Source organism: Chiroxiphia lanceolata, chromosome 1 (assembly GCF_009829145.1).
Source record: "Chiroxiphia lanceolata isolate bChiLan1 chromosome 1, bChiLan1.pri, whole genome shotgun sequence".
Classification (NCBI taxonomy): domain Eukaryota; kingdom Metazoa; phylum Chordata; class Aves; order Passeriformes; family Pipridae; genus Chiroxiphia; species Chiroxiphia lanceolata.
The window spans coordinates 64,360,693-64,382,378 of NC_045637.1; the positions used below are offsets into that span (position 1 = coordinate 64,360,693).

General features: G+C 38.6%; 1 protein-coding gene across 8 annotated transcripts in view; it reads left to right on the forward strand.

Moving 5' to 3' along the window:
- ANKS6 (ankyrin repeat and sterile alpha motif domain containing 6) overlaps nucleotides 1–21,686 on the forward strand; it is a 41,304-nt gene that overhangs the window by 5,866 nt on the left and 13,752 nt on the right. For all 8 annotated transcript variants that reach the window (XR_004357702.1, XR_004357701.1, XR_004357705.1 and 5 more), the window contains exons 2-11: nucleotides 4,426–4,925; nucleotides 7,215–7,259; nucleotides 7,936–8,140; nucleotides 10,210–10,316; nucleotides 11,741–11,889; nucleotides 16,147–16,357; nucleotides 16,964–17,013; nucleotides 18,045–18,248; nucleotides 20,026–20,191; nucleotides 20,856–21,022. Coding sequence is in view for 4 of the 8 variants with exons in the window: in XM_032691723.1 (XP_032547614.1) it covers nucleotides 4,426–4,925; nucleotides 7,215–7,259; nucleotides 7,936–8,140; nucleotides 10,210–10,316; nucleotides 11,741–11,889; nucleotides 16,147–16,357; nucleotides 16,964–17,013; nucleotides 18,045–18,248; nucleotides 20,026–20,191; nucleotides 20,856–21,022 (1,804 nt within the window). In the remaining 4 variants the exon portion in view is untranslated. The remainder of the gene's footprint in view (nucleotides 1–4,425; nucleotides 4,926–7,214; nucleotides 7,260–7,935; nucleotides 8,141–10,209; nucleotides 10,317–11,740; nucleotides 11,890–16,146; nucleotides 16,358–16,963; nucleotides 17,014–18,044; nucleotides 18,249–20,025; nucleotides 20,192–20,855; nucleotides 21,023–21,686) is intronic.

The following is a 21,686-nucleotide window of genomic DNA, read 5'->3' on the forward strand; positions in this document are numbered from 1 at the left end:
GATGCTGTCATCATCACTTTGTATAAGAAGAAAGGTATTAAATCTGACTGCTCAAACTACCGTGGTATTACTCTGCTCTCCATTGCTGGCAAAATCCTGGCAAGAATACTCTTGAACAGACTAATACCCACTATAGCTGAAGGGATCCTACCTGAAAGTCAGTGTGGTTTCAGAGCCAACAGAAGCACCACAGACATGGTATTTGTTCTCAGACAACTGCAAGAGAAATGTAGGGAACAGAACAAAGGTCTTTATGTAACCTTTGTCGACCTCACCAAGGCTTTTGATACTGTGAGCAGAAAAGGTCTATGGCAGATTTTGGAACGTTTAGGTTGTCCCCCCAAGTTCCTTAAAATGATCATCTCACTTCATGAGGATCAGCACGGCCAAGTCAGGTATGGCAACACACTTTCTGAGCCCTTTTTAATTAAGAATGGTGTGAAACAAGGCTGCGTTCTCGCTCCTACCTTATTCACAATCTTTTTCAGCATGATGCTCCAAAGGGCCACAGCAGACCTCGACGATCAGGACGGTATCTACATTCGATATCGTACTGATGGAAGCCTGTTCAATCTAAGGCGTCTGAAGGCCCACACCAAGACCCTAAACCATCTTGTTCGGGAGCTGCTTTATGCTGATGATGCCGCCCTTGTTGCCCACACAGAAGCAGCTCTGCAACATTTAACATCCTGCTTTGCAGATGCTGCTGAGCTCTTTGGGCTGGAAGTCAGCCTAAAGAAGACAGAGGTTCTCCATCAACCTGCACCTCAGGAAGTCTTCCATCATCCCCATATCACCATTGGCGAATCAGAGCTCAAATCAGTCCAACAGTTTAATTACCTAGGTAGCCTCATCTCCTCGGATGGCAAGATTGACGGGGAGATAGACAACAGGTTGGCAAAGGCATACAGTGCTTTCGGAAAACTCCACAAAAGAGTATGGCGTAATAAACACTTGAAGAAAAGCACAAAGATCAGTGTTTACAAAGCCATAGTGCTGTCTACTCTCTTGTATGGTTCCGAATCATGGGTCATCTACCGCCACCACCTGCGTCTCCTAGAACGCTTCCATCAGCGCTGCCTCCGTACAATCTTAAACATCCACTGGTCAGATTATGTGACCAATACATCTGTTCTTGAGCAAGCAGCAGTCACAAGTGTAGAGGCCATGCTGATGAGAACACAGCTGCGTTGGGCAGGGCACGTCTCAAGGATGAAGGACCACCGCCTCCCTAAGATCTTGCTCTATGGTGAACTTGCCACTGGCTGCCGCAAGAGAGGAGCCCCGAAGAAAAGATACAAGGACTCCCTGAAACAACATCTCAGCCTTGGCCATATTGATCACCATAATTGGTCCACTCTGGCCTCAAATCGGGAGGCTTGGAGACACAGCATCTATAACGCAGCTGTCTCCTTTGAGAACACACGCAGGATCTCTCTCGAGGAGAAAAGGCAACGCAGGAAGAACCGTGTCTTGCTGAATACTTCATCTAAGGAGTCTTTCTGTTGTGCCTTTTGCAACCGGATATGTCTGTCACGTATTGGCCTCATAAGTCACCAACGTGCCTGTAACAAATGTGGATAAAGCCTTCCCAAATCTTCGTTCGCGAAGCCCAGCCATGATGATGATGATGACTTGTTGAAAAGTCACGTCTGACATAGAACATACTGAAGCAAACAGACACAATTAATTTCCCTTGGCTTTCCCTAAGTGGCTCGCTGGAGGATATGGAAAATCATTGCTGAGAGATTTTAATGACAAAACGGTGTTGTTTTCTGCATCGGTGATGCTGTGCTTTCTGTAACCCACTGCTAAGACTGTGGGAGGTCCTCGAGTTGCTGATGCTGGTATTGGTGCTTATCTTTACACGTACAAGTATGCCTTGGGCTCACAGGCATGTTTTGTGGGGTTGGAGGGCAGTGCTTTGCTATAATAACTGAATGCTTAATTGAGAGGAGAAATGTTTTTTGTGTTTTGGTCTTTTTTTTTTTTTCAGTTTCATAGCATTTGAATACTTGAAAGAAAAGAATCTGTTTCAAAGTCAACATTTCTCTTTTCAATTAATGGCCACAGAAAGTTCCCAAAGAGTGAGTCACACAGCTGGTTCCCCAGCAAGAACAAGGAAGACAAGGTTCAACAATTTTGTTATTTTATGAAGGTTAAAAAAAAAGGAAAAATAGTTGCAGAAACAGTCTTAGATTTTTTTTCCCCTTAATGAAAACCATACGCTCATTCTGTAAAAACAATAAAGTCAAATCACTATAACCCTCTCACTGATTTCAAGAAATTACTTGCTGACACTTGAAAAGTATTGTATGTATTATTAAAACCTGTGCAGAAAGCATAAAGTAGAAGAGCATGTTTCTTTTTTCTTTTTAATGGATAACCAAAAAGGAAACTCAGTGTTTATACCAAGGTAAGTTTGAGACTATATAGATGTTTAATTTTCTGGTTGTCGTTAGTCCTATTGAAATTGCACAGGAGATAGCATATGTGCATAAAATCAATCATGTATACAGGGGTTGCAGGCTCTACTGAGGTGATGAAGTGAAGACTACCAGGATAGACCTTGTGACTATACAGGCCCTGGAGGCTTCCTCCTGCAACTCTGTACTTTCTGAAAGGAAACTAAGGACATTTGGTTTGCTTTTAGTGGTTAGTAGCATTATTCAGGAATTCCTCAACTAACATTTGCTCTGCTGCAGTATACAAAGACTGCTTTTAGTGTTGAAGTTGGATTGTGTTACAGGCACTGTACAAACATACTTTTATGCATAAAGTCTGCAACAAGAGCACAAGGCGCACATCTTGTCGAAGTATTATGTTTATTAAAATGTGGGGTTCCTCAGCTGAGGAACAGTAAAGGTTTTCCTTTTTCTCATGGTTACCTAGCTGGTTGGGTGTATGGCTTGCACGATTGTCTTTTACTTACTGACAAACTACCAGAGCCTCTGATAATCAAGTCATATCAAAGCTTGGTTACTGATAAAACTGGTGTCTGAGTTCAGTACTCTGACCAAGTTCTTGTAGATATTCTACACAAGGAGGGTTTAATGATTTCATTCCAGCTTTCTTTATTGGAACATACTGAATGTAACATAGGGTTTTGATTTAGCCCAGTGATACAGCAGTCTCCTGAAATTGTAGCACAAGCCTGACATAGCAATTGCACAACAGACAGTCAAACCAGAAGACAAACAGCACAGCCATTACCAGTCCCTGTAGGCTCACCATCACAGTGCTGGGTGTTGGGAGGAACGGGTTAAAAATCAGAAGACTGTCCAGCAGGATTGTAAATCTCTCAAGAGACCTTCCAGCTGGGACTAACTCTTGATAAGCCTGTGTGAACAGCAGGCCAGTGATCCTCTAGCACGGACTGATGATGATGCCTGAGTCTCTGATTGCTTACCTCTGCCTATGTGTTGCTTTGCGGATCTCCTGGTTCACGATTTAACAGAAATGAATTTACTTTTTGCATTTTAGCTGCAAATTTGTGGTGGTTACAGCTGCCTGTCTGTGTCAGCTCACACACTGGGTATCCCCAGTTACCAGGGAGGAGTATGTGACTGGAAGCCAAGCCCAGCTCAAGTGCCTTGCTCTCTTCAAAATTCATTTTGTTGGTTGCTCAGTTTTGGTGCTATATGTTGGGCTGAACTGTGTAAACACTTCCCCCATGCTGGTCTGGCTGACTTAAAAGCAGAATATTTTCCATTGACTGTTTTAGGGAAGGCCATTCACACAGACAGTTGTCCCACTCTTCTAATAGAGCCATTTCTCTCTCTGATCGCCTTGGTGTCGAGCGAAGTTCGGGTTACTCTACAACAGCTGTGGCCACTGGCTGTTCACCTCTGAGCTTGATAGGCACATTCGTGTGTTCTTTCATCGTGAGCGTTAATTCATAGTTCACAACTGGAAAACAGGGGATAATGCAAATATAAAAGACTAGCTATCCAGTTCATAAAATGGCCATTTTTCTTTTTTTTATTTAGCACTGACTCTTTGCAGTTTTTACTCTACTTCTTCAGTAGTAATGAGGATACTTAATTAAGATCTCTGGAAACAAATTGGCTTTGATTTTTGAATGTGATACAGCCCTAGAAATAAAATGGAAGTGACCCTCTGGTTCATGTTAGTTATGAGTTGGTACCATGCAGCTGAAAATGAGGCTGGCACGTTGCTACTTTAACCAGACCATCCTCTTAAACAGGGGTCACTGGTATATGTGGAATGGTTTAGTTCACAGTCCTCAGCTGACAGTTGCTCTCCTCCAACGAGGTGATCACTGTCATGTTCAGTGTTGTGTGTATGATCCCTCGTAGTGTATTAGTCAACAGGCCAATTCGACGACAAAGTTTTCTGAGTTCAGAATATGTTGGTTTTGGCCATCCAAGGTGTTAATTCTCCTCCTTTTCTCTTTCTCTCAAGGTTTGGACATCTAAGTGTGGCCCACATCTTGCTGGAAAATGGTGCTGATCTCAATGCACAGAATAAGTTAGGAGCCAGTGTCCTCACAATGGCCTCCAGAGGTGGCCATGTCAGCATGGTGAAGTTGTTACTGGAATCCGGAGCTTTTGTAGACAATTACGACCATTTCGGCACAAGTGTACTTAACAACAGCAGAGACGACCTTCCCGATATCACCCCATTAATGGCAGCTGCTCAGCATGGACATGAGGCAGTGGTACATCTGTTATTAGACTGGGGAGCTGATTGTAATTACACTGTGAAGACGATGGGCTGGAGTCCTTTAATGCTGGCAGCCGTTAGTGGAAAGGTGAGCTTGGCACAGCAGCTCATGGAGAAAGGTGCCAATCCCGATCACCTGAATGTACTACATAAAACACCTTTTGAAATCTCTGTTGGCTTCAAACACAAAGACATGAAGGACTACTTGGAATCTCTCACAACGATCAGACCTCAGGCAGGTATGGAGTGTTATTTTTTTGTTTTCACTTTCTTGCAGTTTTGATTGTGTATTTAGAAATGGGAAGTCTCATTATGTATGTGCATGATGTTCTTTATAGTTTGTAACTAGAGTATTTTGACTGTGTTGGAGTAGGTGCACCCACTTCAGGTGAGGTACGAGTGCCCAATGTCAACAGATTTTTTTCCACATTAGCAGGGTGAGGTTACTGTCCTGCAAGAAGAATCATGTGAAACATTATAAAATGTTTTAATGTTTTAGATACTTTTTACTTTTAAAGCACATGATCCAGGTGCTCATTTAGGAGGAATATTACAAAGGCCTATTTGAAATGACACGAAGAAGTGGCATAAAAACCAGAATAGGATATCAAAGAAAGGATGTTGCAGACTCAATGAAAACCTAAAAGATAGAAAATCTAACAAACCTGACTTGTCAGGAAAGACTGAAGAGTTCAGTCTGTCTAGTTTCATGATGAAGTGATTAAGAAGTGAGGTTAATAAAGTGTCCATGTTAAAGACAGAAGGTCAAATAGTGGAGGGTATTTTTATATGGTTGCCAAATTAAAAAACTGTGAGTTTAAAGTTAGAGTAGTTTAAACAGGAAATAAGATACTATGGTGAAGCTTTGAGCTGAAGTGACTTAATAGAGGTGTGCAATCTCTAACAGTTGCAATCAAGGTTAAATGCCTCTCTAAAACTTGTTCTTGGGTTGTCTTCATTGGGTGTTGCATACAAGGCCTGTGACACACAGAAAACCGGATGAGGTTAACTTAATGCTTTCTTCTACCACTCTGAATATGAAACCTACTCCAAGTCCTTTGAAAGTGGACTGTGTATTCTAAGAAAACTTAGTATTAATGTGGATGAATAGCAGGTCAGCCTGTCCCCTACTTCTCTGATCCTTGGAGGAGCGGGGAATACTTAATTAATCAGTTTGATTTGAATGTTGTGTAGGACATTTGAACGTCAATAAGTCATTTCAGAGATTGAGGCCTTATTCTGTATGTGGCTGTTTTGGGGACACTTTTCAAGATACTTATGCTTTGTGATGCAGACCAGTGCTGAGAGGTGCTCGGCAAGAGGATTTGGAAGAGCTATATTTGGATTTTCCAGCTTTGGAGTGCTTGCTATGAAATCTAAGGATGTGTCAAGCTCTAGAAAGATCCTTTTGCAGATACTACCACCCATCCAGCCATGGTGGCAGAAACTCTGCAGGGTAGGATAGTCCACTTTATGCCACCTGTGATACCCAAATAGGCTTACTTAAATCTTACCTATTTATGTCTATATTGCACTGCCATGTGGACAGTGGCATAATCCCCAGAACTGTTAATTTTTATTTACATTTGGTGCCATTCCTGCAGGTCAAGCTTCCTTTGTACTTGAAGAAGTAAGGACAAAAATCAGACATTTGTTTCTGCTTCAGGGGAGGTGTTAGTCAGGTGTCGACTCCTGAGTTAAGCTGGAACTCTAAGGCTTTCATACGGCCACACTGCCCGGCAGAACTGGTTGACTGTAGATGTTTGCTCATGACCAGTCCCTTGAGGAATAGACATGAATATGTATGAATATACACATGGATGTACAGGATGTATGTGCAGACAGAGTTGGGTTGATGAATCTTGAAAAACCTTCTGTGGTCGCACCACTTAAAGTACCGAAGAAGGCTGTTAAAGCGAGGAGAGTAGAATGTCAGAGGAATGATCCTTCACTCAAAATATTACAATTTGTAATAATTGCAGTTCTTATTAATGGGAATGGTAATCTGGGAGCAGAAAGATATCTATTGATGCACAAATAACAAGATGTGTAGATAAACTGTCACTGTTATTCTTCACAAATTAACCCAGCAGTACTCAAGAGGAAATGAAACTGGGACAGCTTCTAAAACACTTTGCACTATTTGAGTGTTCACTATTGTACAGAGGATTACACCTGACCACAGAACCATACTGTGGTTCTTTAATGGATATTTTAGTCTTCCAGGCAGGAAACACTAGAGTTACCAAATACAATTTCCTGACAGAGAATGGAATTTGAAAAGCCTGTGCTGGTGCTGTATTATGGTTTGTAGCTTTAGCTCTGCAAAGAGAACCATACAGGTGAGTTACTCTTCCCAAAGGAGATAAAGTTATTGTCAATGGTTTCTTTGTTATTATTAAATGTATGTCTAAACATATGTTTTATAGTACTTTTATGCAATTTTTAATAGTTTTTGCTATAAAAAATGTACTAGAAATTATTACTTTTTTACTGATTGCTAATAGAAATATTTATATTCCTTCCAGATACAGAAAAGAAGCAACCTGATGTCTTTCATGCTTTGAAACTGGGTAAGTACTGAACAATTCTTCCACCATGTCTAATTGTTGTAACTTTTGAGCATGTTTGTTTCCTAACATGGGAAACAGACTTCTGTTTCTTCTTGTCAGGTGTAAGCTACCAAAACGTCTTCCTGGGAAAGCCTCAGGTCTTTTAGATTTTTAGAGAGTTCAGGTTCCTTTCTTGTACCCCTGTGATTACTGAGATTTACAAATGTTGGTATTGGATCTGAAGGAGTACTAGGGGAAGGGCCACATGAATACTGGTCAGCATACTCTATCTGGTTTTTTTTTTTTGCCAGCACTGTTAAAAAAAACCAACTCACTAGGTTAAGGGGTGTCGAGGCCAGGGTTCAAAGTAAATTCTAGAGTCTCTGTAGGTTCCAGGGTTTCTGTTTAACAAAGTCTGTGATGTGGGTCTGTATTAAAAAAGCCACCTGCTGCCTTTTACCAAATTGGGACACAAAAAATTAGTTCTGTGCTTTTGTATCATTGCCATTCCAACAAAAAGACCAAAGATCAGTACAGATTTTTAGCTTTAGTGTTGCAGTTGCTCTAGTACTTTATTTTTTTCTGTTTTAATTCCACTAGATGTAGAGCAGTGTCAGCAAATCAAAAAACTTAATAATTCAATGGCTGAGCAGTTCTCTGTTGCCCATGTAGATTATGTTTTATGCCTGTTTTGCAGGAAACTTCCAGCTGGTTAAAGAGATTGTTGATGAAGACCCAAGTCAGGTCAATATTACCAATGTTGACGGTGCATCTCCATTAATGATTGCAGCTGTAACTGGACAGCTACCCCTTGTTCAGCTCCTTGTTGAGAAAAATGCTGACGTTGATAAACAGGATAATGTTCATGGCTGGACAGCACTGATGCAGGCCACATACCATGGGTAAGATATGTACTGATTTTGGGTCTAGCAGTAAAGAAGTTTAATTCTTCTTGCATCCCAATAGAAAAAAACCTTTTTAATACTGACTCTGGAAGCAGAGGGGTCTTACAAGAAATTGAGAGACTTGTGACCTCAGTTTTCCGTGACTTATGCACTGTCCTCAGCTTTTCAGACCTGAATGATGTTTGGACTTCAGAATGAGTGAAATATTTGGGAACTTGAAGCTTACTAAATAAATACTGAGAACATACTGCTCCAGGAGCTTTGGTGCAGATTTCAGTTTCCATCCTTTGATGTTTTTCAGCATTGTGAAAGATAGTATCACCCTGCCAGGGTTGTAAGCCACATCTAGCTGTGAAAATTCAAGGCAATCACCCTTCCATGTGCCATATTTTCCAGTCTTAAACCGTTGCTGTGTTTCCTTATTCAGCCTTTAGTTTTCATGGAGTTTTCAGAAATGCAACCAAACTGTCATTTTCTCTAAAGCTCCTTTATAAATGTAGGTAGACGCTTAAGAGTCAGACCCCAGAAATTTGCCTGGCTGGTACTTCACGTATGATCTCTGTTATACACTTGGCACTGTCTGAATACAGTTTTACTGTGATGAGCAACTGGGAGTGTGAGTGTTGGTGTGCAGTTGAAGGGTAGAAGAGTCCTGTGTGTAAAGCCACATTTGAGGTGCCCCAGTTTGGCTGGAACACCTCATATGCATAAATAAATAGTTAACCTTGTAATTCTGTACTTTGCATCTTAGCCTTTTCTCTTGGCATGGACCAGTTGCAAATTTTCGTAACATTTGGAAATCTTTAACCTCCACGGAACCTCAGCTAACCCTTCCTGAGGAGCATCAGTGGTGTCGAGAGTCTCAGGCTTGAAGGAGGGAGCAGACAAGTTCTTTGTGAGCCAGGGCACTAAAGGATTGCATCTCTGTGTGCACTCAAGGTTCAGGACTGGAAAGCAGGACGGAGGGATGATACAGTTTTAAGGAAGAGAAGTAGTGGGAAGTATGCAGAGGAGCTGTGCTTAGGATAAGCAGAATTTTTATTAGAGGAGCAACAGTCCTCCTCCATTGTGGGTTGATTTTTGTCTGGAGTGAGTTCAGCAGTGAAAACTTCATGTGTATGATAAGTGATGCTCTGGAGATACTGAGACCTGTTTGTCAGCCTTCAGTGTTAGAATTTGCAGTCACTTGCTGCTTGAGTATGTTTTTGTTCTGTGTTGTTTATGCATGTCAGAGTTTGTTTTAATACAAGGTCAGTTGCTGCTCAAGAGAAGTTTTGTATTAAATATATTTTTTCATAGCTTTGTTGTCTGTTCAGTTATTTTGTAGGCAGAATTAAAGTATTGTTTTTAACTCAGGAGGCAAGTCCTGCTTATTTATTCAGATGTATGAGAGGGGCTAATGGAGCTGAGGTGGTGAGTGTCTTTTATGCAGCTGCCTTTTAGGAGCTTTTGTTGGAAGGTGTTTGTGTTGGTTGACATTTAATGCTGATTGTTTTTGCATTTTAAACACCTCAAGGAAGTGATAATGTGCTTTCTAATTATATAATTTATATCTGTAATTAAGTGAAGTACTGTTTGAAGTTTATAATTATCTTCAGTCAATTTGGCTTTTCTGTGTGCAATTTCTTAATATGCAAGATGTGAGTGTGAGGTTGAGTTGAAGTCCTAGTGATGGCATATGACGACTACTGAGCTGACCTTTGTCTTTTCATCTGCTTTTGTGCCCTAGGCATTAATGACCCTTCATTGGGAAGGTATTTGGCAACAAATTCCAGTCAGTTCCAAAGGATCAGTTTAAGAAACTGGCTATTCAAATTAGGTTTTTAAGTCTGACTTTCTGCATGTCGATTAATGTGATTTTTAGTGAGTAAAACAGTGACTGACAAGGGAATCATGGGAGCTTCTAAAGAGCTTGTAAATAAATTTTATACTAGATTAGTTACAGAAAAGGTAAAACATCTCTAATTGAGGAGCAATGTTATAAAAGGTTGAAAATGGAGTATTGGATGTTTCTATTTTATGTATTTATTTTTAAAGTGATCAACACCTTTTTTATTCCCTTAAAGAAACAAAAACGTTGTAAAGTATTTGTTAAATCAAGGAGCGGACGTCAATCTTCGTGCAAAAAACGGATACACGGCTTTTGACCTCATAATGCTGCTGAATGATCCAGGTATGCTATTTCAAAAAGCTCTGGGGAAATGTACAACATAAACAAACAAACTTCCTTTCCGATCTAGAAAATACATGAAAGTTGCTAGGAAGTATTCTCTGATGTCCAGGCTGGACTGGACCAAGAAAGAACATGGCCTGAAAATGGTGGGGTTTGAGTTAATTGGTTAGATGAGTGTATACATTTATGGGATAACAGATTTTATGCATTCCTTTTGACTTTGTTTTCGAAGATGCTCAAAAAAATGTGGTGTTTGTGTCACGAGAGCCAGTTCAGTGGCATTTTTGGGGGCACAGGTGTTCTATGGTGTCATTAGCACCATAGAACTGGAGCTAGAAATTTCCCCTTGGTACAGAGCAGCAAAGGGACAGGACAAAAAGAGCGTAGTCAGAACAAAAGTAGGGAACTCCTGGCTGAACCTCCCACTAGTTTTGTGAAGGCTGAGTATAAATCACACTTCAGGGTTCAGGTTGTTTTTCACTTTTTTAAAGGGAGTGCTTTAGAAAAAGCAGCATGCTTTGGGAAGACTTCAATGAAATACATTTAGTTTTTGTTTTAGTTTGTTTAGCCTACATAATTTGTTATTGCTAGCCTTGCTTGGTACCTAAATTGATTTATCTGAAGCCAAAACCCACTACTGCTAATGAAATTAATGTTTCTTTTCTCTGTATTTACACATTATAATGGTTTTGGTCACTAGCAGGTTCCTTTCCTTGTCAAAAATAGATCATTAATAGTATGAAATTTTAGAAAATAAATACAGTGAGTTGTTTTAGAACTAACTTCTGTGACAGAATAGTTTGTCTTGTAACCTTTCTCTCTTGATCAGTTCTGTCTGTTCTTCTGAAAATCCTACCTGAGTGCCATATAAAATGCAGATTTACAGAATATTTTTTTTGCTTTCCTGTCCTCATGTCATACTTGTTCTTTTTTCTTCCTCTTACTTTTATTTCTTTTTTTGTCTACCTTTTCCCTTACCATTTCTTTTCAGTCCCTTCATTGTCCAGGCTGAACATCTTCTTTCTCTTTGGGATTTAATTTCGAGCTTCTTTTCTGCAACCTGCACTTGAAGAAAGAATATTCATTTTTCTCTGCTCTCTTCTGTGTCAGGTGAGAAAAGGGAGCATCACAATGTTGTTCTTAACTTGTACAAAGTGTGAGAGGAGGCAGTTCAGTTGGTCATGCGTGACTGATTCTGACTGAATAGCTTGCTTATTTATATTGGTAAATACCTTTAGAGAGGTGATGATAAGACTGCATCCCGCTGTGTGGGGAGAAGGTGTGGGAAATTCAGGTCAAGAAAGAAGGTTTGGGGTAATGGTAGATCCATTACTACTTATATGGGATTTATAGGGAAAAGTATCAGAGTCATAATTTAGGAAAGTAAACCAGACCAAACATTGTCTTAATTCGCTTTCTTTTAGATACAGAGCTTGTAAGACTACTGGCGTCAGCATGCATGCAAGTAGACAAAGACAAGAATAAACTGAACAACAGATCATCTTTGCCTACTTCCAGAAGTAGGCAATCCTTAAATGTCCCAATGTTGCCAGATGATAAAGGAGGTCTAAAGGTAAATATGTTCACGCTTGATAAATAACAGACATTAAATTAAATTACATATTTCTGCAATGTATAAGCAGAGAAAGTAATTGCTAAGAAGTATTTTGGATCTAATACGTAACTGAGTTTTTTGGGGAGTGTGTGTGTGTTTCTGAGTTTCTTGTTGACAGCGCTTCCTGGTTTTATGGAGTGTAGCATGTGTTGAGTGTTCTTTTTCTCAGATGGCAATGCAATAGGAAGACTTAAGGAAGTTTGCATTGAAGCATTTCAGTGCTTAGAAATAGATCTCATAATTAAGTGGAAGGTACCATGTTCATAAGTTTGGAACTCAGTTTCCATTAGGATCTTAGTTTTAAATCTGTACAGAGGATAGCCTTTATACCCAGAAATGGAAGCAGGCTATTGGCATTGAAAATTAAGAAAATCATAGCAGAGATTTTAGTATGAAGAGTAGTAGAAGGGTGTGCAATTCAGGCTTACATGTCCTCTGCCATGCTGTATCCTTAGCTCCAAATTGATGGTGGTCCAGTAGGAAACAACATAGAGTTAGAATAAATACATACCATTTAAAGGTATTGGGACTTATGTTGTCTGTTTGCAAAAGAGAAGGGAATAGTTTTTAATTATGGTGTACCTCAGAATTTCCTTGAGTCCATGATGTCATCTTTTAAGTATAAATATTGTCAGGGTGTTGGAAACAGACACGTTACTTTCCAGGCTATTTTTGACATGAATTTTAAAGACCGTTTAAAGTTCTACTTCAGCTCAACTATGTTTTGCAGTTTTAGTTATGAATGAACAAGTGCTTATTTTCATATGATTACGCTATTATTCAATATGATGCAACATCAGTATCAGTTTAAACTGGTCTATATAAGAATGCAGTTACTTAGGTGGGAAATTGTCAGAATAGCTTTTTGCTTTATGGAATACAGATCAACAATAGATTGGATTCCAGCTCTTGCAGTGTTACAACACAAAGGTTTGAATTAAGGTCATAAAAGATATGAAGTGCAATATAAAAAAAATTGTCAAAGACATACAAATGAATACTGACACAAATTTCATATTTGGGAATATTTAAGTATTTGGTCTCAAAACTACAAAATATTACCGTGTTTACAAGTCTTAATCAAGCAATTTTGCAGCAGAAATTGTATTCTCTGTAGTTCTCTGATATATATAAACTGGAAGCCAATATAGTCCCTTCTTCCATCACTGCTTAATGCTTTATTAACCAGCCTGTCTGACCATGAGTATGTTACATATCCTACTCTCCCTACAAATGTTGAAACAGGGTAAAAATGATATTTTCAAATTGTCTGAGCGGAGGGCAGTGTCGTGACACTCATCTCTCTTTTGACCAGCCTGTGAATTTTTTTTCAATCATTCAATGAATCTTACATGAAATAGCAAAAAAAATTTTATTAAACTCAAGGTACAATACAGCTTTTCCTCCCTTCTGCCCACCTTACTGGTTACTCTCTCAAAAAGAGATATTAATTTGGTGGATTTATTCTTGACAAACCCATGTCATATGCTATGTCGTGAACTGTGATGATGTTTGAAGTTTTTTCAATTATATCCTTTCAGATTAAGCATTTTGATCAGTAAATCTTCAGTTTTTCCTCTTTGGGTGATTGTGCCTTTGCCTTTTGCCTGATTTCTGTAACTTCCTCCATCCTCTTTTATTGAAGATAAGCAATATTTGTTCAGAGATCGTGTTGTCTATAGTTACTCTAGGGTAATTTTAATCAATCTTGTCTGGTTTTAATTTGTGCAAGCTCATTTAAATACCCCTACTCTATTAAGTAAATGGACATGTATTCCTACCTCTCCTGTTAATGATATTCTTATTAAAATATCTGATCACAGGTAGGCTGGTTTTGGAGTTTAAAAAAAGAAACCCTTTTCAGTCTCTCCTCTTTGATCGCTTTTGTTGTTAACTAGTAGACTTTTTATTTTGTTATGTGTTTCTTTTATTTGTTATTTATGCATAATAAAGGCCCCTGTTCCTTTACCTACTGATTATGCAGTGGATATTCATGATCACGTTATTTACCTCTTTCACACAAGAACTGCTAACTGCTTTGTTTCTCACCATTTCATAGCCTTGAAAACAAAGTTGTGCCTTTTCCATATGCAAAAATTTTATTTCCTCTTTTTTCTTCCTGCTTGTTTTCGGCAAGTTATACTCTCAATGTCAGTATTAGAGCAGTGTGAACTATCACATTCAGTTTCTATTTTCGATTAAAGTTGTTTTAGGGCAGAGATTTCCAGTTCTACCCCTTATGCTTTCATTCCCAGTATTGTTACAAACGTCTAAGGTATTTCTCAAGGGGCAACATAATTTTTCTAGGTCTTTGATACTGTTTCCTTCTCCCACTGCTGCTAGATTTCACCCTTTTGATGGACACATGTTTTTAGCCATAAATGCTTTTTTGTTACTTGACTGCTTTAGTGTAATTTAAAGCCCTTTACTCCAACCTCTGTACCTGTGTGATGTGGTAGGGGCGTATGGAGAGGCCATGACCTCCTGCGACAGTGGTCTAAAAACCCCGGAGCTCAGACTATCATACTGTGAACACCAGAGCACAAGATGAACTTCTCCAGTATAGTTCCTTTCTTGCCAGAGATCAGCAGTTTTTATTCTGGTAACATGGTGGCTGTACTTACTGTATTTGGGATTAGTGTGTGGTGCAAGCGCATGTTAAAGAAACAGAAGCGCTGTGAGGAGGAGTAACAGAGATGACAGGCAATCAGAAGTGATCTTCCTTACACAAGCAAGCCAGCTTCAGTGAACAAAACCAAACCACGTTGTGCAAGCACTCTCGATTGTAAATTCGTTGTACTCTGGGTTAAACCTAGATGGATTTTTTTTTTGCCCTTTCAATTTCTTTTGGAAGGTGAATAAATGCTGAACTGTGTAGATTTTATTGCTTTCTCAGAGCTATTTGTCTCTCTTGCCTTTTTTCATCAGATCTTTGTTGCTGAAATTAACATAAGTCTTTATCAGTTATGACTCCAAAGAGACACAGAGGTCTGAGAACTCTATCCATTACTAATGCTCTGTGCAGATCTAAAATCTTTTTAATGATCTGCTACAAGGATTAATATGCAGGGAATAAGTTTACAGTTTACCTTACTTCTACTATATGACAATTGAGAAGACATGTATCAGTGAGCAGCTGAAAAATACTAAAGAAGAGAGCAGCATACATATTGTGAGAGGGGGTGGTCAAGAACAGAGAGTAAAGTAGGGAAGTGTTGTTATCTAGATTGGCTATTACATAAAGCTGCCTTGATGAAGTATTGTCACTTTTATATAACTTTTTTACAAAAAGGGTTCCAGAAAGGGAAGAAGAAACTTTACTAAGAAATAATCAGAAGATACTTATAATCTGACTGATTTATCTACAAACCACATAATTTTAATGCAGATTGCATATGTCTTTCATAGTCTAGAGAAATGTCCTTATAAAGACTTGAAGCATCTTGCATTGTCTGCCTGTAAAAATGTGCAAGTCTGTGAATACTTGAATGAATTTTACTTTGAGCAAAGATAGTCCTTTTATGTAACAATTTCCGCATATGTGATGCCTTTATGGATGGAGGTTGTAGGTACAGTAGTCCTAAGGTTTGTGTCGTTTTCACAGCTGATATTTCCTTGCCTTGCTCTTTTTCAGTTTATAGTGTTTCCAGCCTGATAGAGTTTAAATTGTTTGTGTAGCAGCACTGTATGGATTATGGGACTTTAGTTTGACAGGAATACTATCAGAACTCTTCCAGTTTGCCACTGATTTTGAAAATCTTAAGGAGAAGTTTCATTCAGATCAGATAAGCTTCTACGCACACTTCTAAAAAGCAGAAAATAGACGTGCCTGTTCATTGATGCCAAAGAGTATAAAAATTGATGGTGAAATTGGAAGCTAATGGAAAGATTAAATATTTGCTATGTAGCTGTAAATATTCCCTATTTAAATTGTCCTAATGCTTCTATCTACCTTGGCTTTTGGGATAGTGTGGAAAAACATTGTAATGCATTTGCCAGGTGACAAATAAGGGAAGAGATTATACAAATGATGGTGAAGGATTCTGTTGATAATTGCAAACCACTTAAATGTTGCTTTTTGGTTTATTTCAAAAACTCCTTGACAGAATTTTTTTTATCACTGCTGTAAGGATCACTTAATTGTACATCTCTTTTCCTTTTTTTTTTTTTTCCTTTTAGTTGGAACTAAATTGTTGTGTCTTCTTATCAATCTAGTCTTGGTGGAGCAGGATGTCCAATCGATTCCGCAAGCTGAAACTGACTCAGACATTGCGCCACGGATTTCCTTCCAATCCGTTTGTGCCTTTTCCGGATGAGCCTGAACCGTCATTAAATTCCACTATAAAAGCAGTTTCACAGAGTGATACGGATGCCTCTGGAAACCTTGATGCTGCTACAGCTCGGATCACAAATAACAAAGCTAGTGGTAAAGGCAGAATTGTCTTACGGGAAGTGAGCTCTCCTGGGGTACTCAAGATGATACTATTTCAAATTTATTGAATTAGTTCTTATTTAGCTTAATATAAATGAAAAGACATGTAATGTATTTGTAGTATGTAGAAAGAGATGTTCGCACTCCTCACTGTTGATCATGCTGAACACTGAGTGCAGCATCATTTAAGCAGGAAAACGCTGATATAACCGTGTTACTGTTCTTTAGCAAGCACCATTAATTTGGAGAATAGAGACAGGTCACTGAGAAGTGTTAGTATCTTTGATAAACTGATTTATATAGTGAAAACCAATTTATTTGAAGAAATAAAGAAAGAATTCTGAGAATAAAGTGAAAAAGCCCAAATCGTAAAGCACATCTACTGAAATTGTACAGCTCTCCGTGAAACCCCCTCGCCCCCAGTTTGTGATGCAAAGTTAGACTATTGGCATAACTTTTAATTTAGGTGCATGGCAGTGTCACTGGAAATCCTTGTTCTGTGTGCTTACTGAGGGTAAAGCTGTTGACTGTTTGAGAACAATCCTTGGGGACAAAAGTGGGAGCATGTAAACAATAAAACATCATTTATGTATTTTTCAGGTGCAAACACTACAAAAGGAGGAAAGGATGATGAATTATTGACAACCATGGTATGTTGCAGCGTTCTTGGTGTGTCAGCCTCATTCAGAAGGTTGTGCGGCTCCCATAATTTTTACAGGTTTTTACCTCCTGTCCAAGATGCCTTCAGAAGGAGATCTATCATTTGTTTATAGTCATTAGACAAGAACTGTCAGGCTTTGATACATCAGTAGTTCTTAGACCAGGAAGTACTACCAGTGGTATGATATGGAAGCTGTGCTGACTTTTTTCGAGAGTTACCCATACGTTTGTTTGATCAGCAGTGAATTAATAAAGTAGATGGAACAGATGATTGGTTGCTGACAAGATGTATGATGTGAGGAACACATGGATGGCACATGGTGCAATGGAAGTGTGAAATTACTGGTAGAGGCAACCACAAAATATTTAGTTCAGCATGTTCATTTGTGTTATTCTGTTTCTTCTTTTGTTATGCTGTAACTTTAAATTTCCCTACAGCTTACTCCCTAGTGATATCATTAAATTTGACTGGTTATTCTTTGTGTTCTTTTATAAGAAGTTGGAGTATCTTTTGATGTAACTGAACAGATGTAACTGATGGACAGAACTCCAGGGAGCCAAATCAGTTGTGTCATTTTTAATCTCTTTCTGGAGAACATGTACAGCAGGAACAGGCAATTGTTCACTGTTTGCAGTTGTTCTGTCTGGAAATACAGAGAGGACTACATTGTTATTTCTTTGAAAATTAATTTTTAACATTCTTGTTAAAGTCAATTTGAAAAATATTTAGCCCAGTGAAGGAAGAGAAGTTTCTGCCACTTAATGAACTATATTCATTTTATCAAATGAATAAGCATAATATTGAGGGGTGCAACAATATTTGTTGGATTCTCTGTTATTACATGTTGTACTTTTTCAAAAATACTACTCGTGTCTCGTTTCCATTTTATTCTATTTAAAAATGCATGTCTCCATCTTTTTGCTTAACTTAAAATTTTGAAAGTACGTCACCAGCTCCTAGTAATCTCTCTTAAGAAGTGACTCTTCCCCCTCCCCCTTTCTTTGTTTCTCTCTCTCTCAGTTGAGAAGTAGTGCCCCATTTACCAGGCTGCCAAGCGATAAGCTGAAGGCAGTGATACCACCTTTCTTACCCCCCTCGAGCTTTGAGCTCTGGAATTCTGACCGAACACGACTCAGCAAAGATGGAAAAGCTGAACAGATGAGAACTGCCTGGCCACAGAGAGCAATCAAGCATGATTTTAACAGCAGCGGAAACTCTGATATAGTAAGCAAACTAAATGTGTACGAAAATACTGTGTTATGTCCATGCCATGCTGACTGGTGGGCCACACGGTTTCTGATTAGAAATTACTTTTAACCCACTGTCTCAGTAATGGCTTGTCCTTTTAAGCAGTGCTGTTTAGGAAGAATGCACATCTCCAAGGAAAGAACGTAATGGAACAAAAGTTTTGTATGAAATGAGATGGCTTTTTTTTTTTCTTGCTGTTATTCAGAATAAAATAGGACCGTAACAAATTTGCTGCAGGCTGCTAAAGTTGGCTGCTGGTTCCACCCACGTCCCATGTCTTTTAGTAGCCAAAGTAAGTACAGGCACTGGAGTGTGGTCAGAATTGCTCTGATTTGGAAGAAGATCAGGGACAGAAAAAAAGAATAAGAATTGATCAATTTTTAGGACCTGAGCAGGAGGTAAGTCATATCAGTAAGACAAATATACAGACTTAACATTCTGAAAGATTAACAGTAGTTAAAATTGTAGCAAGCAATGATCAAGTGGGCTTGAAGGCATACAGCCTTAAATTGTGAAGGGAAAAAGTCTGAATTACTTCTGGTTTTTATAGAAGAAGCTTGCCTGATTCTACAGTGTTTTTAGTGAAAACACAAACCAAAAGAAAAATAGCTGGTTTGTCTTGAGACAAGAAACAAAACAACCTCAACAACCTTTGCTTTCATAGTAGGAGAAAAAAGAGAAATGTGGACTGTAATAGTCAAGTAGAGAGAAGAGTTTATTTTACTAGTCCAGAACCATTTCATGTCAGTTCTAGAAACAGGACACTGAAGACATTTTAGGAGGAATTTTTTTCTGTTTTCCTTTTTTTAAGTGGAAGTTAGCTTAGTATCAGTAGGGGCGATTTAGGTGGAATAAGGTGGAGTCTTAGAAGGGAATTGACATAACAGGAAGGTAAACGTCTGTCATCCTAAAAAAGATGATTGTAGTAACATAAGTGGATAATTAGCTCACTTTATAAAGAGAGGAGCAGGAGAAGCAGGGGAAGACTAGTCATCAGTACTTCTGTGAGGAAAGAAGGGTTTTGCTAAGGGAATAGGGAGGAGAGAAACATAGTAAGTCAGAGTTGGAAGAAGTGATTTGAGCAACAGGATAAGAAACATGAAAAAGCTAAGCCGCAAAAGCTGTTTGTCAGATGTCTGGCAGTGGCCAGTGGTGTAAAAGCAAAAGAAATGAAGGAGGATGTGGCTGAGGCTTTGGCTAGCATATGGCTAGATCAGTAGTGCCTCAGTTAGCGAAAGTTGGTCAAGTGATGCAGGTTTAGATTGAACAAAATACAAAAATGCAACTGGTGGAGATAAACTTTATCTCACTTCTTGCAGCTTAGTTTGTAAGAAACAGAGATATGATGGATGAGAAGTAGATGGTAGCTGTTTTGTAAGATTGGAGAGACAAAACTAGGATTTCTTAGGAAAGCAGTTTCACATGTGACAATTTTGTTTGCTCCCCACTGCTCATAATGTTCTGTACAGCCCATCTCAGGGGCATCGTGGATACTCATTTTGTGCTGGCCAAAGGTTAAGAAGAATTAATGGTTTTATATGGTAGAATTTCTTTCATATATTAAATGTATATATATTTATGTAAGTATAGAATATATTCAGTATATTTGTATATGTAAAATAAGATTATTTCTGATATCCCTTTTGTTCTTCAGTGGAAGTTTCAGAATGTGGAATAAGTAAAATAGCAGTTGAAGTTTGATCTTTATTGTGCTCAGTCGAGAAAGAAAATTATTCTTCATTTTGTTTTCCAGACATCTGTTAGCAAAGGTACTAGACCAGTCAAATTACCAACATTTGCAAGAAGACCAGCATCTCCTTCAAATTCCAACAACTTCAGTCATTCTCCTCATTCTTCTGGTGGATCCAATAACATTGCAGGAATTAACAGGCATGGAGGAGAACTGCATAACAGATCAGGTACCATTTTTAATAAGAAAGTAATTTGTATCTGGTTCAGCTAAAAAAATTAGTGTTTGTGATGATGGTAGAAGACAAACCTTTTCCGAGAGCTCCTACTGCTGTAGAGCAAAACTTCCATAAATTTTGTTGAACCGGGATTGGACTTTGAACATAAGGGAAGAAAAGCCTCACATCTGTTACAGAAGTCTCACTGGCCAGCCTCTGTCTCAGAAAAACATGCAGATTTTATTGGGTCCACCCATGGTGGATCAGGTGGATGCTGGTTCATTGCAACATGCATTTCATAGCACTGATTCTTACTCATGTTGCTTACTTGTTGTTTAATTAAAAACCAGTTTTCAATCAAAAACAAAGCTTCAAGCACTGTACCTGACAGCTGTTGAAGACGATATGATGAAGTGTCTCATAAAACCCATATCCAAGAGGATGAAAGTCAACTCTGTGTGTATATAGACAGGGCTGGCTTCTCTCTTCTGCAGTTGATTTTTTATTGCTTTTTCTGAAACCTGCTGGATAGATCTGAATCTTACAATTCTCTCTTGCTTCATCCAGTCAGATTTTAAACAAAAGTGAGTGGTGGTAGAGATGGGAGAATTGAAAGTTAACAAGTATTTCAAAATTCTGATTTCCTTGACTGGTTTTATTATATTTTTTGGTTTAGGTGGCAGTGCAGATAATGTTTTGTCTCAGATTGCGGCCCAAAGAAGAAAAGCAGCAGGCTTTCCTGAACAGAAACCCAGCCAACAGCACAGTCCAGTCCAGTCAACTACTTCATCCACTCCATCTGAGTTGCAGTGTGCTCAGGTTGTTGGCAATGGACATGTAAAGGTGCGGAGAAATGTAAATTTTTGTACTTCCACATTGGCTAATTATAATAGGTCGTGTCTCAGTCATGGATGGCTGATATATGACATTGCACAACCTAAAGTGAATGAACACCTGTTACAGTAGTGGAAACTTTTCGGCTCCACAAACCTTACTTTTAATTACAAGCCTACAGAAGATCAAACCTAATAATAAAACGTGATTTTGCTTTATTATTAATTTAATTCTGTTTTAAAAAACAGTAAATGTCATACTTGATCTTAGGGTAGATCTGCACTGTTAGTTTGGTTTCTCATTATTTCTTTCTATGACTCAGATCCAGTGTTTTGTTTAGTTATTCCTGGACTTTACTCTGAAGTGATACAGCTAGTTTCCCTTCAAAGGCTCAATGTGAATGCAGACCATGAAGTGATATACAGATTGAGGAATTTAGGAGATGAGGTACAGGCACTTGTTTTGGAAAAGACCGATATACGTACATATAAATTCTTATTCCTCATTTTAACTCATGTATTTTCCTGTTTTCCATGCCTCCAAATGTGTTAAACATGTATAAAATACTTAATAATTTTGAATTATTTGACTTGTGTTAGGTAATAACAAGTTTAAGAGTTGACTGGAAACTTTCATTCCAGTGCAGCAAGTTGTTAAATGCACCCAAAACTTA